Genomic DNA, 16,992 nt, shown 5'->3' with positions numbered 1-16,992 from the left:
GCACGGTATAGGCCCTTTAAATCCACAACAACAGAAAGATGATTGTCTCATTTTCACAAATAACCTCCAGTTTCTCCATTAAACTGGAATTATAGGATTTGTCAGTTTAAAAAGATTTTGAAAATATTCTTTTTTTAAATGAATGTATTCTATCATATGAATCTATTCATGTCTGTAAGGTGTAAAATCATTTTGATTCATTTTTATTTAAGACCATTGCTTGAAAAAGCTCTTTATAGATGTGAGCAGTTATAGTTTCTCCAACACAACTTTGACCCTTTTTTGAACTCAACCCTTTCATCTAATCATTTTAGAAGGACGAAAAAAATAATATCGGATCAAACATAGCTATATACATAAATAGCCGTGCACCTTACCTTTACTGGCTTACTTATTCACAGTTATTTACAGTTCTGGTCTAATGGAATGCATCTGATATGAGAGCGGTCTCATAAAAACTTAAAAGTCTCTGTGATCTGAGCTAAATATGTACAAAAAACAAACCCTCCTTTTTTCTTTTTTCTTTTTAATGTGGAATGTTATCTGGCAGTATTTCAGCAGATGCTCAGTATAAAACTGTCACAGCCTGGACTGGATGTCCATTGGTCCATTATGTTATATACACTTTTTCTGGATGACTCTTTAAAATAGTCTTTTTTTTTACTTTCTAAAAAACTGATCAAGTGGTTGGAGCGTTTTATAGATCCTTTCTATCTGTTTATCTACTTTCATACCAACAAACGCTTCATGCCTGCGCTGCAGAGTTGTGATGCTACAATGATGCTGTGAACACTGACTTTTCTCCAGTATCCAGAGTCTTCCACTATATATTCATATTGTTTATAAATAATTTGAGGTTTTTTTTTTTTACAACTCATTTAAAAATTAGATTATGATAAAGATAAAATGTCTCCACAGAGCCTTGAGATCAGGAAATCCCTCAATATCTCTCAGTATAGGCAAGAAGACAAACTCACAGCACACACAATCTGTCCCATTATGAGGGTGAAACATTAACTAAAACCAGTTATGCTTATTTGCTTGTACCCACACCCTGCTGACCTGCACTCACCGAAGAATCCAGGTCTTAAGCTACGTTCAAGAACACGCAACATTCTTGAACGTGCATTTAGAATTTGGTATTCACACTGGATAGGCAGGGAAGGGCTTCCTCTTCTTCTTTTGCTACTGTTTACTAGCGCATGTCCGCCACCAGTTGGAAAAGACCAGTTGGAAATCTAGCTCCTGAGTTTTTCTCTCACAGCTCTATTCTGATACATAAAGACTTGGTGTCATATAATTCCAGTCAGAAGCAAACCTCAGTTACAATCAATTTTCAAACAGTTCCTTGAAGTTGGCACTCCATGCACTTCCATTCGTCACTACCTGATTGGTTAAAGTTTGACCTGGTTTAACCTTCAAGTTTTGTACATGGAGCTCAAGTTAAAGATGTGCGTAGCAAGGTGGGAATTTGTTGAAAATGCGTGTTGCCGAGGGTGGTGTGAACGTAGCTTGAGAGTGGATCCCTCTTTCACACCTTTCATAACATAGGTGGCGGTTGTATGATTTTCTTTTTTTGTCATTTGCCAGTACTTGAACACAGACAGATAATTGTACAAAAACAGAATGACCACAACAGCTGGACACATCCATCTGTGGAGGTAAACCTTCTCAGCCGTAATATAGATCGGCTAATATGAGAATGCCTGAAGATTTCTTACAGGAAAAGACATGCAAGTTGTACACTTAGTACACAGGAAGAAGAGATATAGAACCAACATTTCATATTACTGAGAGGTGCTCCTGATAAGCAGATGCCCGTCGTGTTATCGGGCTGCATCTGGTCAACATGGTGATCTGGGTGCTGGAGTTGTTGCCATTGCTGCCCATTGAGGGTTGCTGGTACTTAGCGTCGGTCCCCAGAAACCTCTGCAGCATCCACCTGCGCCACTTACGCTTAATCTCCGATTGCACCTGCAGAAGAGGTGGGCAAACAGGATGAGGAGAGGTGCAGAGAGGCGCGTGACGCACAGGAGGAGGGTGGGCGGAAAGAGATTTAACGACATAAAAGGACGGCAAACATCTTTAAGGGCTTTTGTTTGAATTTGCTCACCTCTCCGTTTAGGAAGCAGTACAGGACGGCCACCACGAACCCCTGTTGAAGAGACGAGATAAAAGATGAAACGTTGCTGAAAAGAGAGCCGGGGTCGGCAGTACAGCTGGGAAAACACTTAAAATATTTTGGAATGAATAATGGTGGTAAGATTATGACCAACTTTAGGCTCAGACAGGAGGTTCATCATGTAGATGGCTGGGACTTGTTCCCAGGAGATTTCATCCCGAGCCAAAAAGGTTATAAATTAAAAACACTTTCCACTGCTATTACCATCACAGCACTTCAGTTCTTTTATTCAACTTAAGATGAAGAAAATTATACAAAGACACCAGAAAATTTACCACTGACATGCAAACAGAATATAAATTTATGCACTGAACTTTGAAACTCTTTTAATGACATGAGAATCTGAAAAGTGAACAAGAAATAGATTACCTGAAATGAGCCCAGGACAAGATCGAACACCATTCGCACTTGGACATGCATATTTTCAGGAATGTAAGCAAATAATATATAGTTGACTCCAAAGAGAGGAATCAGCAAAAGTGTAGATTTGGCCAGTCTCCTGAAAAAAACCCAAAATAATCATTTTAAGACACGTCTGTTGCATTCAGGTAAGAATAAATGGATACAATCATATTTGCTTTAGATGCAAGAGAAACCAAACATGAACATAATCAATAATTCACATTCTGTTAATAAGACACTGTAGGTTGTTTAAATTTACCACAATAAAACTTACGAATACTGATTGGATTCCCTCCTTCCGATGTCAGGGCAATTCATTTTCTGAAGCAATATCCGGATTATACAAATGAAGAGCAAGAAGTTTACCTGCAGTGACAGATGAACACAGGTTAACGCTGATTTATGCAGATCTGCATGAGAAATTTGCTTCCACAGATACAAACTGTCTCACAAGGATAGAGAGGGAAATTGGTATTCGGATGATCCACCAAAGATTGTCATCAATTGTTTCCCAGCATCTGAAAGGGAACAGTAAAAATAGAAAAATGATTCACTAACCAAAGTTTTAATGTATTTTAAGCTGTATATATTGCTGGTATCCTGTAGTTTCTGTTTCATCAAGATATACTGACCTCAATAACTTCCTGACTGTGCTATATTGAGCAAAATTTGGTGAAGTTCAGAACTGTCATGCTGTGTAGCACCAAGACTTTTTTGATTCAGCTTGATACTCAGAAAGTGTGCTTTTTGTGGAAGTAGATGTTTTTGCTCTTAAAGAAATTTTTAGCTGTGACAGTGGATGCAGTTTGTTTTTCAGACATAAACCCTTCTGTTTGTCTGCACTACTTCATAGAAAACTGCTTTATGAAAAGCTGGATTTTCCACAAAGCTGCTTTTTATATCAGTAGGTGTTTTATGCCTTATCTACAACTGCTCTTACAGGTGGAAAATATGTGTCTGCAGGTGAAAAATAGGCAGATCTGTAAAGTGCACACAAGTGCCACAGATGAAAGGTTAAAATCGTAGACAACCCGGTGACCCTGTAGGGCAAACATTTGTATCTACATTTTTTTCTAAGGGGATGTTGTGGGTGACAGATTGTAGTGAACATTTAAACAACACACAAGGGTGAGTGGGGGTGAAGTAGGTGAGACGCACATGCATTTGCACACTGTGCAGGGTATCTGTTAGTGTTGTTCAGGTGATAAATGCGAACCTGTTGTGCACTCTGTGCTTCAAGCATAACTGTTAGAAATGAGGAAATTAGACAATCAGAGAGTTACTGGTGAGTAACTTGTCAAACTTGATACCAGAGAGATGGAAGTAACACTGATAGAGAACGTCAATAAGACACAGCTCCTGCAGTGGATTGTAAATCTCTCTGAACTGGTATAGTCTCTGAATAATCTCATGAACCCAGACATGGAGACGTGCTTACCAATGTTTTTGTTTAGCTCTTAAAAAACTTATTGTGATCCCTCAACATCATCCGTGTCTTCCATGTGTTGTAAACAAGATACAGTCAATGCTTCCATGTAGCGATGAGGCTACAAACTTCAGGTGGTAGATCCTCCCACATGCGTCTGGAGCGTGAAGTTCATCGACATATTTATGGACAACCTTCAAGCAGCAAATTTGACACACAAACTGACCTGACAAGGTTCAAGGGAACTGCTGGACCAGGGGTCGGCAACCTTTAGCAGTAAAAGAGCCATATGGGCCCATTATCTATTGATCAAAACCTAAAAGAGCCGCATGGACTTACTTTAGCCTTTAAGAAATTTGGACTTGCCTTCATGACCTTCTTACTGTTTTTTTTTTGTTTGTTTGTTTTAATAAATGTGAATTATGTGTAGTATAAAAGCAAAAATGTAAAAAGAAACTATCACGTCTCAAAGTTGTTTTTTTTATTTTGTTTTAACCTTTTACCTTGAGTAAAGGCCAAATTACATACAAAGCTAGCTTGTTACTCAATTACTAGCTAAGCTCTAAATTAGCCTAAAAACCCCATAGCAAATTAGCCAAAAATGTTTCCGTATTGCTAAAATATTAGCTAAACTCCAAATTAGCATAAAAATCTCATTAAAAGCTAGCTCGTTGCTCAATTACTAGCTGAACTCCAAATTAACCCAAAATTCCCAAGCAACCTAAATTAGTCAAAATTTTAGCATGTTGTTAAAATAGAAGCAACATTCTAAATTAGCATAAAAATCCCAGTAGAAAACAAACTAGAAAAAAACGTTAGCATGTTGCTAAAATAGAAGATAAACTCAAAAATTTTTAAAAAATTACAATTATTTTATTTTTCTTCAGCCAGAGAGCCACCATGGATAGATAAAAGAGCCACATATGGCTCTGGAGCCGCAGGTTGCAGACCCCTGTGCTAGACACACCTGTACTAAATTTGAGCTGTGATCGCACCTCTCTACAACAAACGCATTCTCACTACCAACTCTTCATTTATGGACTAATGGCTTCCATTAAACCAGGGGATCCCAACCTCCGGTCCGAGGACCCCTTGGTACCGGGCCATAAACAGGGAAAAAATACATACGCTAATTAGGGGTCCTCAGCCCTTGGGACGCAGACCAGTACTCTAACTCTCACCCGATACCGGTTCCGTGTCCCGAGGGTTGGGGACCCGTGATTTAAAGGGAACCGCTAACACGCAAAAAAACAACAAGTTGGGGACACCCAAAATGTAAAAAAGTGACGAGTCGGGGTGAGAATGCATAGCTACGACCCTCCACGGGCCCAAAAGCACTGCAGCACCCAAACGGGTCAATCCCCTTACATGTGCATGTGACTATGGCTGTGACTGGCCTGGAATCTAATAAAAAAAAGTACATCATGTCTGTAACAAATAAGGCCAGCGTATAGTAGTTCCATGTGCAATAGAAATGGGGGACAGGTCTGATTTGTCTCAATGCTGCAGTAACAAAACTTTGAGCCAAAGATAAACACATCAAGCCTCATAGCGATGTGAAAAAGGACTTTCATCTGATGCTGCATAACATTCAGAACTTGCTGTTTGTTCAATTTGCTGAAATCTTTCCAACAAGGAACCACATGTGGACTCGCTTGAAGTGCTGCACAGAGCTGTACCAGTTTTGCGCAAAACCACGTATTGAAAAAGGTTCAAGAAAAGTCAGATCTCACCCAGGATGATCCAGATAAGCCTTTGTAATCACCCATGCACATATGAAGATTGTCGGAACCCCTGCAAGCAAGAAGCAAAGACAGAATTTGCTGTTACTTGAGCATTAAGATGATCTCAAGGTCTTAGATGAAAATGATCAGTTGGACTTTAAGCAATCAGTCAGATACTCAGCGTGAGCAAATCTACGTAAGTGGGTAAGCTTTGAGTTTGTATACATTGCTAATCTTTTGATAAACTTTATAGCTAAAGCAATGCTGTTTTGAATGTGCTCAAAAAATGTAAAAGTACTAATTTATTTACTCCCCAACTTTTTTTTGGACCTGCTGGTAAATGATCTCTGTTCTTTTATTTATGCAGGAGAAATAAAAAAATAATGGCTGAATATGTACTTTGAATTAAAGTTTCAAACTGAATTCAAAAAAGGAAATAAAAAAAAAACTAAGAAGTATTTTCTTCCTCCTTTGTTTGGGGCTTTTCGCATTTTGATGAAAACCTACTGCCAATTCATCCATACCATTTTAGACTAAACATAACCTTGCTTTATGTCTCAGTTCTGTCTCATAAGCTGCTTTTCTATCAACACCTTGGGAGACTAAATTATAAAAAGAAGCTTATCTAAGCTTATTCACATAGAAAGACGTGGATTTCTTGCAGCAGCAACATGTTTGAAGCCTCACAATGTCGATCAGTTGATGCATCCTTTATGTTCCCCCTTTTGTCCAGATGAGTAAACAATGAGGCTGCATGGTGAATAACTGCCACTTCAGATTCGTGGACTGCCTATAAGTATGAGCTGGGTGTGATCTTGCAAGCACTTACCCCAACCAATCACTATGTACCACCAGAAGTACTTTCTCTCAGAGAAGAAGGAGACGGCCAGCAGAGCGTGCAGATAGAGGCCCTCCACAAGCAGCCAGAAGTAACTTGCCATGACCCCGTAGTGAAAGATGACCACCACAGCTTTGCAGCCCACCTACATTTTAGGCACAATACTTTAAAATGAGTGACTCAAAGAACAACGCTAGTAGAATGCTAACATTAGTTGCTTGATCTATATACATTCATGTTCTAGATCAGGGGTCTGCAACCTACAGCTCCAGAGCCACATGAAGCTCTTTCATCTCTCCACGGTGGCTCTCTGAATGAAGAAAAATAAAATAATAGTAATTTTCAAAAAATGTAGAGTTTAGCTTCTATTTTGTCTACTTAGTTTTTTAGGTTAAATTAGAGTTTAGCTTCTCTTTTAGCAACAAGCTAACATTTTTGACTAAATTAGTTTACTGCTGAATTTTTTTACTAATTTGGAGCTTTGCTAATATTTTAGCAAAATGCTAATGTTTTCAGCTAAGTTGTTATCTACTGAAGTTTTTTGGGATAATTTGGAATTTAGTTTCTATTTTAGCAACATGCTAAATTTTTGACTAATTTATTTCACTGAGGAATTTTAGGCTATTTTTGGGGTTCAGATAGTAATTAAGCAACAAGCTAGCTTTTTTGGCTAATTTGGCCTATAACGAGTGTTTTATGCTAACTTGGAGTTCAGCTAATATTTTAGCAATATTTTAACATCTATGTCTAATTTGTTATCTACTGGGGTTTTTAGGCTAATTTAGCGTTTAGCTTTTCTTTTAGCAACATGCTAACATTTTGGCTAACTTAATTTACTGAGGGGTTTTATGCTAATTTGGAGTTAAGCTAGCCTTTTCACTAACTTAGCCTCTCCTAATGGTAAAAAGTAAAAACATAAAAAAACAAAAATCAAATTTTGAGACATGGCAGTTTGTTTTTATATATTTTTTAAATATAAATTCTACCCATCATTCACATTTACAAAAAACAAAAAAACAAAAAGGTCATGAATGCAAATCCAAATTTCTTAAAGGTCAGGTACGGCTTCTTCTAGGTTTTGATCAGTAGAAAACTAGCCCAAATGGCTCTTTTACTGTTAAAGGTTGCCAACCCCTGTTCTATGCTGAACCGGCTTCAATCAAGAATAATCGTATCTGCCGGATCTTAGGGCTTTTTGGCCCTAATGGCTTGCTACACATGCTCACTCTCCTGACTCCAGGGATTGATTGCAGCTGGATCCTGGAGTATTTAGGCTCCATTCTTTCACCTACACTCAGTTTGTTGTGTTATCTTCCCTTGAGCAAGCCATATCAAGTTGACGGTTCTGCCTGCTGATTTTGATCCCAGTCAAGTCAAGTCAAGTCTAGTCAAGTCATCCTCGTTTTGGTGTGTTTCCAAAGACTGGATTTCACATGTATGACCCTGGACAAGATACACGGATTCTCTGGTGCTCTCAGTTCTCCACGTTGATGTCTCCAGTGTTGGCTGTTTCCTGGAGGTGGGGTATTCCCGCCTGAGTGCTGTTCTTAGAACCTGATATACACTAACTCTCTTGTGTTTCTGTTACAGACTCCTCTGTGCATCTGGCAGTATCATTGTTCCGTTACCGCCTGAGCTTCAATAAACTGTTTATTTTACCCTCAATTCACTCCTCCTTGGGTTGTCTGCAACATCCCCTTTCTGACAGTATCTAGTTTTGTTTTAGTGTGGTTGTAAAGTAATCAATCTGTAATTTTAGATGATTGACATGTATTGGAAATTGTGATAGCTTCTGTTTGTCCCTGTCGGGGTCCCTGCAGCCTAACCCGGCTGCTGATGGGCGAAGGCGGGGTACACCCTGGACAGGTCGCCAGTCTGTCTCAGGGCCTCAATCACACACATTCACTCTCACATTCACACCTAGGGGCAATTTAGAGTCACCAATCAACCTATGAAGCATGTTTTTGGATGGTGGGAGGAAGCCGGAGTCCCCGGTGAAAACCCACGCATGCACGGGGAGAACATGCAAACTCCACACAGAAAGGTCCCAGCCGGGAGTCGAACCGGGGCCTTCTCGCTGTGAGGCAAGAGCGCTAACCACTGCGCCACCGTGCAGCCCAGTTCGACCTTAGCGGTGCAATATCGGATCTATCCAGTCGTAATGTTTTGAGCCAGATTCCAGTTTGGACAAGGAAAATGAAGATGTACACGGATCTAGTCGTCTACAAGTGGAAGCCTCAGAATGAAGCGGTGCAGGGAGCTTGTGGCTTGCTGTTGTAATTTTTTACATCACACCTTCAAGCTTTCCAACTATATTTTTGTCTCCTCCTCCTTCACAACAATTTGAATAAAGGAATACTCTGAAATCCAATTTAAGCTTCATTTTCTTTATATATATATATATATATATATATATATATCCTCTATCTTGAGGAAAAATGCCACAAGAACCTATCAAAACACCAAAAGCACAATTTTGTTGGGGTGGGTCTTTAAATAAATATAACTGGTCACAATCTCAGAACGAAATCATATTGTAACCTTTCTCTTACTTCTGCCTTTTAATTCTGTACTTGTACTTTTGTTGGACTTTTGATGTTGAGATAAAGTCTTCCAAACGCGATACAGGAGAGCTAAAAAAGGATTTATTGACTTTGTTGTCTGCAGTTCAGGTTTAATGTTGAGCAAATAGGAACACAACATCTCACAACATCCTGCTACTCAAGTGAGTGGGAAAACATTGTCAGACCTGGCGGAGACTTGGCAAACATTGCTACACCCAGAGTGCTAACACCATGAGAAGGCAATGTCTGGGCGAGTTAACGTCTAAGGTATGGTCAAAAAGTAACACCTGAACAAGAATCTGTAATTATTAATGTGAGGACAGAGTACTCACCGACCCCTGGCAGTTGTCGGTCTCCCCCACTTCGTACAGAACCACATCTTTGATGAAAACCGTCACAGCTTTGAGGATGAGAGACACAAACAGATGCATGTGGATGTAGTTCCTTGTGCAGTGCAGCTTCCTGGACAAGAAATAGATGATCTGAATCCAGCAACAAAAGTGCTGATGGCTGAAGATGGTTAGTCTTAATCTGGTCACTAACAACTTAAAGATGGCACTTTCCAAAACAGTACTAATCAAAAGTAAATGCATGATTGAAGAACAATTCAAGTGTACATTGACACAAGACATCACACGTCTTCCTGTTTTTGGGATTACAGTATAAAAGCATGGTATCATCTGCAAAGAAGTTGCATAGACTTAGTATATTTTGAAAATGTTTTTTTTTTTTTTTTTTACAAATAATTATGATTTTGGCTCATTTACAGTTCAGAAAATTTTTAGGGGCCTCTTGTTTCATTGAAAAAAATAAAGTTTGTTCAACTTTACTGTAAGCAGAGATGCAAATACATATTACATACAATAAATTCATAAAAATATTGACTTATTGATTACAAAAAATCTTTGTTTAATTTATAATTTATGAAAAAGACAATTAGGAATTAGCAAAAAAATGTTACTAACTTTATTGAACAGAAACAGGAATTTAAATAATTTAGTTAGTTTTATAGATAGCAATATAGCAATATATTTTAGGCAGCTTTATTCTTCTCAAACATTAATCCTGTAAAGCACACTGCATCAAAGAGGGCAAAACATTTAATTATTCTGGAATGAAAAAAAATCCACAGAAAAAAAATGCACTATATTATTTTCGTAACAAGAAAAATATGTCAACTATTAATACTTTGGGTAAATATGTATGTTTTTGCTTGCAATGTTAGTTTAAGACATAACAGGAGAGTTCAGAAAAAAGCATCTTAACTACTCACTGTCTCAAATTTGATTCACACATTTTTAACATGGTGTAAAGAATTCACAATCAACAAATTTGACGTTCTTTCACCACAGCAAATAGTCATTTGAACTATTCTCACCATAAAGTCTAAAATTTGCAAAACTTTTCCTGCCAAAGGTGTTTCGAAAGCAGCTATTTTGATATGAGCAGAAAAAGCCCTTCTACTGCCCCTAGTGGAAAGATTATGCACTACAGGGCAGAAAATATAGACCCAACTGGGTCTTTCGGATAAGGAAAAGTCATGCTAATGAGATAGGGGTCTTTGAAATGTGTGTATCAAATATATTTTTGGGTTTATTCACAAAAATCTTGAGGCAGAGAGACACAACAGTAATAGTTTTTTTTTTTGTTTCTGAATGTGATCCTAATGTATCTGTCACAGCCCAAAATAAGCTAGATGAAATATGTAAATATAAATATTTATGCCTAAAATGGTATTACATTAAAAAAAGGGGGGGGATATTTTGTGATATTTCAGGCAAAAGTAAACAAGCCACAGACTCCTCCAGATAAAGTCACTAATGTAAATTATCTTCCACAAATGTTTTCAAACAGATGTCTTTCTGGTGAGATGGGGGATGAACTGTTTCATCAGGGAAGCCACCTCTGTGGGTCTGGTGAAACAACGCACGACATCGACCGGCTGCCTGAAAGCTGCATCTAACGCTGGACGTAAACAACAAACGCTGCTCCCTTCCTGTGTTTCTGCTGCGGGGTGCAAGCCAATGGGATTTCTAAACCCCGAGGAGTAAACAGAAGCCTGGCTGTTTAGCCCATAACAGACAAACACACCGAGCAGAGAGGGAGGGTTATTAGACTGTGTTTTCCTCAGTTGTCCCAGAACATGAGGGAACAAATGCATCTGAATATCAAATTTTACACTTTTCTGTGTCAAAAACACAATTAAATGCAATAAAGTTATACTGGAAACACTGAAAATCTTCTGTTTCTGTGAATATTGAAATTTGTTAGTTATTGAGAGTTCTCTTACCGGAAAAGACACAATATAGAGATGGCGATCATCAGAGAAATGAGTGACACGCTGTGACCAACAGTGTATCCCACTTTAATGGCACTGTAGAATTTCCCCTGGAACAGCATGTTTTGTTACAGATAATAAAAGACAGCATGTTAAAACCACAGCGGCAGATTAAAGTCATACTGACTGAGTTTTCCTCCACGGTGTTGTTAGGGTTGTAACCACATTCCCTAACGTAGTCCACTCGGATGGGGGTTAAGCCATTTGCGGTGCAGATCTTTGACACGTTACCTAACAAAAAAATAAGCACAAGTCATTTCGCTTGAAACTTTAAAAACACCTTCAAGTAAAACATTTCCTCTGAGGACTTTATACATGCTCTGAAGTGACACAAAGTCTCACAGACAACAGGAGACATACATGCAAACAGAGATGTTTTTTTGGTCAGATCCACTGGAAGGAACAGAGGTGAACCCCCTAAGTGCACGAGGCTGATGTCTGGAACGGAAGAGAGGTAAATGCTGTCTAAGTGATTGTATATGCAAATGTGAGGTTGCAGATGAGTGCCAACCCGGCGGTGGAGGGCTGTTAAGTTCAGCAGTATGAAATGCAGATAAATAAGGCATAAAAGAGTTATCCCAGTAGTGGAGAAACAGAGCAGAGAATACATCAGAGGAAAGATTTATGATCAAAACTGAGTTTGAAGCAGTATTTGACACAAAGCTGCTTCCCAAATTAGGTAAAGTTTCACTTGGCCAGGAGTCAACTGAAAAAAGACAACAAAAAAAACAGTCGGTACTTGCCAACTGTCTTCTCTGAGTTTTTAACAAACCACGAAAGTAAAGTTTAATGTGAAATTATACTATTATGCTTTAAACTAAATGATGAAAGAATCTGACATGAGTTAGTACCAACCCTGGTTGAATAGTTACCCTGAAACAGCAGAATTATCCAAGTCTTACAAGGTTCTGAATAATTACATATCCCATCCAAATGTGATTTATTTATCTTTTCTTTAAATTAAATATGTCCATAACAGTGTGATAGTTATTGCAGAGTTAGAATACGTTTTCAGGCAAGTTATATCTTACTTATAAAGTTAAAAAAAAATGTATTTAAATTTTTTGTTTTTTTTTTAGTTACACACTTTGTAGTAATGATTTGATTTATGTATACACACAATCCACTAGCACACACACGCACACCCACAACCGCATTGTCACGGTAACACGACGACCCGCCGCCAAGCCTCAAATGCAGCAAAAAAACAAGCCAATTGTGATTAATCGCGATTAATTTTTTCCTAGTTTGCAATTAATCAGTTACATTTTTTAATTGACTCTCTTCCCTAATTTTTTAAAATGTTTGAATTAATTTATCATTCAAGCCCAATGAGACAATTGCTTTGTGATATTGAGCTATATAGATAAAATGGAATTGAATTGTGTTTGTGTGTTCATGCTGGTATACTTTTTGGCTTTAGACTAACAATATAAACAAAGCTTCCTAATAATCCTTTAATAATGTATGCCATTACAAATAAATGACTCATGTCATTTTTTTTGTATCGCATCAATACACTTTTTCATGCATTCATGCAAGAGTAGAATAGTCTGGGATTTTTCTTTAGCTTCAGTGTGTATCATTTATTTCTGTCACATTTTCTTTGCTTGAAATGTAGAAAAGAAAGAAGTTTCACTGCAGAGCGGTGAATGCAGACGCTCAAGGCTGCTGCAGAAATCTATATGTTGGGCATTCCTCACGTTGCCCAACAGTCTCGCTTTGCAGTTTCTTTCAAATCAAGACAGAGTTGGGAAGTCACCAACAACCCAATCTTAAAACATGTTTGGCGTCAGAGTTTGGCCAACTCACAAATACCTGAGCAGCGTATTGCAGAGACGAGTGCGCCTCAGCTTCTTCAAACACTGTGACAAGACACAAAGGCGGCGATAAGCCCGTGCTGGTTTAGTCCGTGCCACTGCTGGATTAGGCTTGTTTGAGGGATTGCCAGAAGAATGCTTTCATCATTCCCCCAAAATAATGGCTGCAAGGATTCTGAGAACGGTGGTAACAACACATTGATTCACCTCTCCACAATCTACCTCAATTCCAACATTTTTACTCATTCTTTTTATTGTGACTTCATAGAAGCATCTGTTTCAGAAAGATTGACTGCCTTCAACCTGCAGCTGCAGGTGAAGAGTTCAGCGCTATCTTAGCTAAATTTACAGCCCAGCCTCTGTAGCCGTGTGGCGCCATGTTTCGTAATGCTTGAATTTTGTGTGTGAGCTTTAGAAAATGAACGGATTAGGATGTGTCAATAACTTAGCTGTTTCACAATGGTCTCCGATAGAGAAGCGAAGATTAAACAGAGATATGACCAAGTTACCATTGCTCCTTTCTAACCGGTTAAGCTTCAAAAGAGCTCTTTTTATAAGAAAAAAATGGCTTCTTTAGCAAACAAAGTGGCAAATCTTAGTTTCTAAAGAGCTCACATTTGAGTCACATGGTTCCCATCCAGCTGCCACAGTATTTTACAATCCAGACTGTACATCATCCCTTAATAAAGTCCCTCTTACTTGACCTGTCAACAAGGCATGTTAAACAAGAGACCCTCACTGACCTGATTTACTACAGAACTGATATCTATGCTACAAAGGTCATCCATAACTACTTCTCTATCCCTGTTCTCCATCCTGCCTCACACACTAAGCTCCTGTTGATGCTGCGAGTGCGTGACATGTCGAGGAGGCATACCTCTCCTTCCCCTTGAGTGCCTTACTTTTTATTTTAGCTACAGCCTCCCAAGTGAGTTGCAGCACAACTTCCCACAGAAGCATGCCTTTCTGCCTTCACATGCTTGTGATCAATCTTTAGTTCAACCTTTTTCTTGAAAGTGACGTGGAAAAACTGGATGGATTGCATCAGTATGAGGCCCACAGGTTAAGTACACAAGCAGAGCAAATATTCATAACTGACATTTGTGGCTTAAACTCTGACAAAAACAAAGTTTAAAACTTAACATAGAGGTCTTTGTATGTTACTTTACTTGATTAGTTTGTAATATAAATAACTTGAGTAAAAAATGCTTTACAAGGACAAAACAAAATTTTGTCTTATATAATTTGATTCTTCTGAAGTTTGATAATTGGCTGAATACCATCCTATAAAGACCCACTCCAATGAAAATTGGTGTTTTTAAAGTGTTCTTGAAGCATTTTTCTCAGGATGGAGGACATAATGATTTAATCTGGTTCCAAACTGTATGGATGGATGGCTCTGGTATTGCTCGCCATTATTGCTGCAATGATAATGTTATGTTGAGGTTGTGAGCGGAAGAAAGTGTATACAAAGGGATGATGGGAAATCAGTGGAGGGTTACCTCTGTGCCAGCAGTCCTGCCCACAACCCAAAGGTGAATTTCTGATGAACTTCTGTCATTCTGCAGAAACTATGTCTTAAATTTGATTTTTGGCTAAAAACTGCATAATTATGATTAAAAGGGATAGAGTTTAAAATGGAAAAAAATATAGCTGGAGTGGGACTTAAAACAACAATTTATCAGGTTATATTAAATCCATCAAAATCTTCAGCAAACCTGACGCATTGTGCACAAAAAACAGATCTATTTGTTAAAGAAAAAAAAAATAATAAATATATATATATATATATATATATATATATATATATATATATATATATATATATATGTATGAATCTTCCACAATTTTTAGCTCTTCTTTTCTACTCTTTTTGCTTCCATTTTTTAAGGGAGAAAACCTAAATACACAACTAAAATTAATAAATATTTTAGGACATTATGAATATAAATATTAGTTTAAAATGTTTTTATTCCATGGAGGACCTGAAGGATCTTTAAAAAAGGTTTTTAAGCATTTTAATTCAAAAAAATTTAGAAAGTAAATTATCTATAAGTTTTTTTCAAGTATAGGTGATATAAAAAGATTTTCATAATAGACCACATTCTAATTTTTAAGTAATTATCAAATATATCTGATAATCCATTTTCAAAAGCAAGTAATACATTGTATACAACAAATGTATAATGTGTTAAATTTAATTGATATAATCAAGAGTAAAGTAATTAAGTATGTGGAGATTACATAAAAAATGGAAATATGCTTTTTGTGCTTTTATAATTTGAAATTTAAGGGTTTTAGTTTACATTTATGATAATCTACCCCAATTATTTACTGTATTTAAAATGTTGGGACAGTTTGGGCAGGGAAAACCCACTGGAGCACAGCTGTGTGACGCCACTCACTGGTGACAAATTGGTTTATAATGCAGGGATCTAACGTCAGACAACCGGCAATGACAAATTGTACAATACACTGAAATGTAGGACACCTGTTAGATAGAACAGCTTTTGTCCCACTGAGGATTTAAACATCATCTTTCAATCAAAAACATTAAAATAAAATTGCAGGTGTTCAGAAAGAGTGGAGCAAATCAAAAAAGTTTTGAGTATACAGGAGACTAAAAATGTTTGTTTGCTTTGGCTCATAAAGTTGGGTCATTTGACACTGCAGTAATAAAAGGAGCTTGTATAACACACCTCAGCATTTACCCGGTAAACACACCAGGTGCTTTTACTTGTGAAATTGTTCTTAACAGGAAGTGAATGTTTTGCTTCTTTGTGAAAATTGGGCTTTAAAAATGGTTGACCCAGTGTCCCTCTCTATAAAAGATATCGATGTTAGATTCGGAAACTGCAAAATGACAAGGACTATGGCACCTCTCGCCATCTGCATTTGACCTCCTTCGTACGAAAGAATGTGCTTATTAAGGGCGTAGGGGAAAATCGATTGGTGATATATCGAGATATTTTATGTGGGAATACTTGTATTGATCTTAAATGCAGACAAGATGATATTTAGTTAATTATTTATGTGTAAATGTAGTTCAGTGTCTTACTTTTTTGTTCCACCAAAACCCCTGAACGCTTCTTAGCAGCACACTGAGCCTATGTTTTTTACTTATATTGAAAATAACTTTGTAATGGAAATCAGACAATATTGACTGTTCCTTTTAAAAACAAATACTTCTTAATTTACCAAAAGACACGCACCATTAATTTGTGGGTAAAAGCAACTTATATATAGGATAAGTTGCAGTGCTTAATGTTGTGGTCATTAAATAATAATTTACCATTTTATTACCATGAAAAGTGTGTTAATATTCAGATAAATGTTTTTTCTAACTTATTCTCTTTAAAAAAATAGTGAAAAATTGTTCTGATACAGTCTTGTTATATACCACGATTCGCATTGTGAGATGCATATTTTATCTGATCTTATCCCTGATACGTTGTGGTTGTTTTTTTCTTTGTTTTTTTTTTTTTTTTTAGGACTGACTTTTGAGAGTTACTTAATGTCATAATCCGGTCCCTCATCTCCTCCTATGGCCATCAGCAGGATCCATCACCTCAGTACACTTCCTGGGTCTCCACACTACACTTCCCATCAGCCCTTGCTGTCACTGCCAGAAGCCCCACAGCCATTTTCCATCTGCAATCACTCCCAGCAGTATTGAGTATTGGTCTTGTTTGTGGCAC

The 16,992-nt window shown here is 37.6% G+C and overlaps 1 protein-coding gene across 1 annotated transcript in view; it reads right to left on the bottom strand.

Moving 5' to 3' along the window:
• Positions 1–509: 509 nt before the first annotated feature.
• Positions 510–16,992, bottom strand: part of LOC112147672 (vasoactive intestinal polypeptide receptor) — a 28,788-nt gene continuing 12,305 nt past the window's right edge. Inside the window, exons 4-13 of the mRNA XM_024274211.2 lie at positions 11,602–11,705; positions 11,427–11,524; positions 9,469–9,598; positions 6,564–6,717; positions 5,744–5,804; positions 3,036–3,102; positions 2,859–2,950; positions 2,552–2,681; positions 2,114–2,155; positions 510–1,974 (exon numbers count right to left, since the gene is read on the bottom strand). Coding sequence (XP_024129979.1) covers positions 1,783–1,974; positions 2,114–2,155; positions 2,552–2,681; positions 2,859–2,950; positions 3,036–3,102; positions 5,744–5,804; positions 6,564–6,717; positions 9,469–9,598; positions 11,427–11,524; positions 11,602–11,705 — 1,070 coding nt within the window. The 3' untranslated portion in view covers positions 510–1,782. The remainder of the gene's footprint in view (positions 1,975–2,113; positions 2,156–2,551; positions 2,682–2,858; positions 2,951–3,035; positions 3,103–5,743; positions 5,805–6,563; positions 6,718–9,468; positions 9,599–11,426; positions 11,525–11,601; positions 11,706–16,992) is intronic.

Source organism: Oryzias melastigma, linkage group LG17 (assembly GCF_002922805.2).
Source record: "Oryzias melastigma strain HK-1 linkage group LG17, ASM292280v2, whole genome shotgun sequence".
Lineage (NCBI taxonomy): Eukaryota > Metazoa > Chordata > Actinopteri > Beloniformes > Adrianichthyidae > Oryzias > Oryzias melastigma.
The sequence above is the reverse complement of the archived record's forward strand: the minus strand, read 5'-3'. Positions and strand labels throughout refer to the sequence as shown.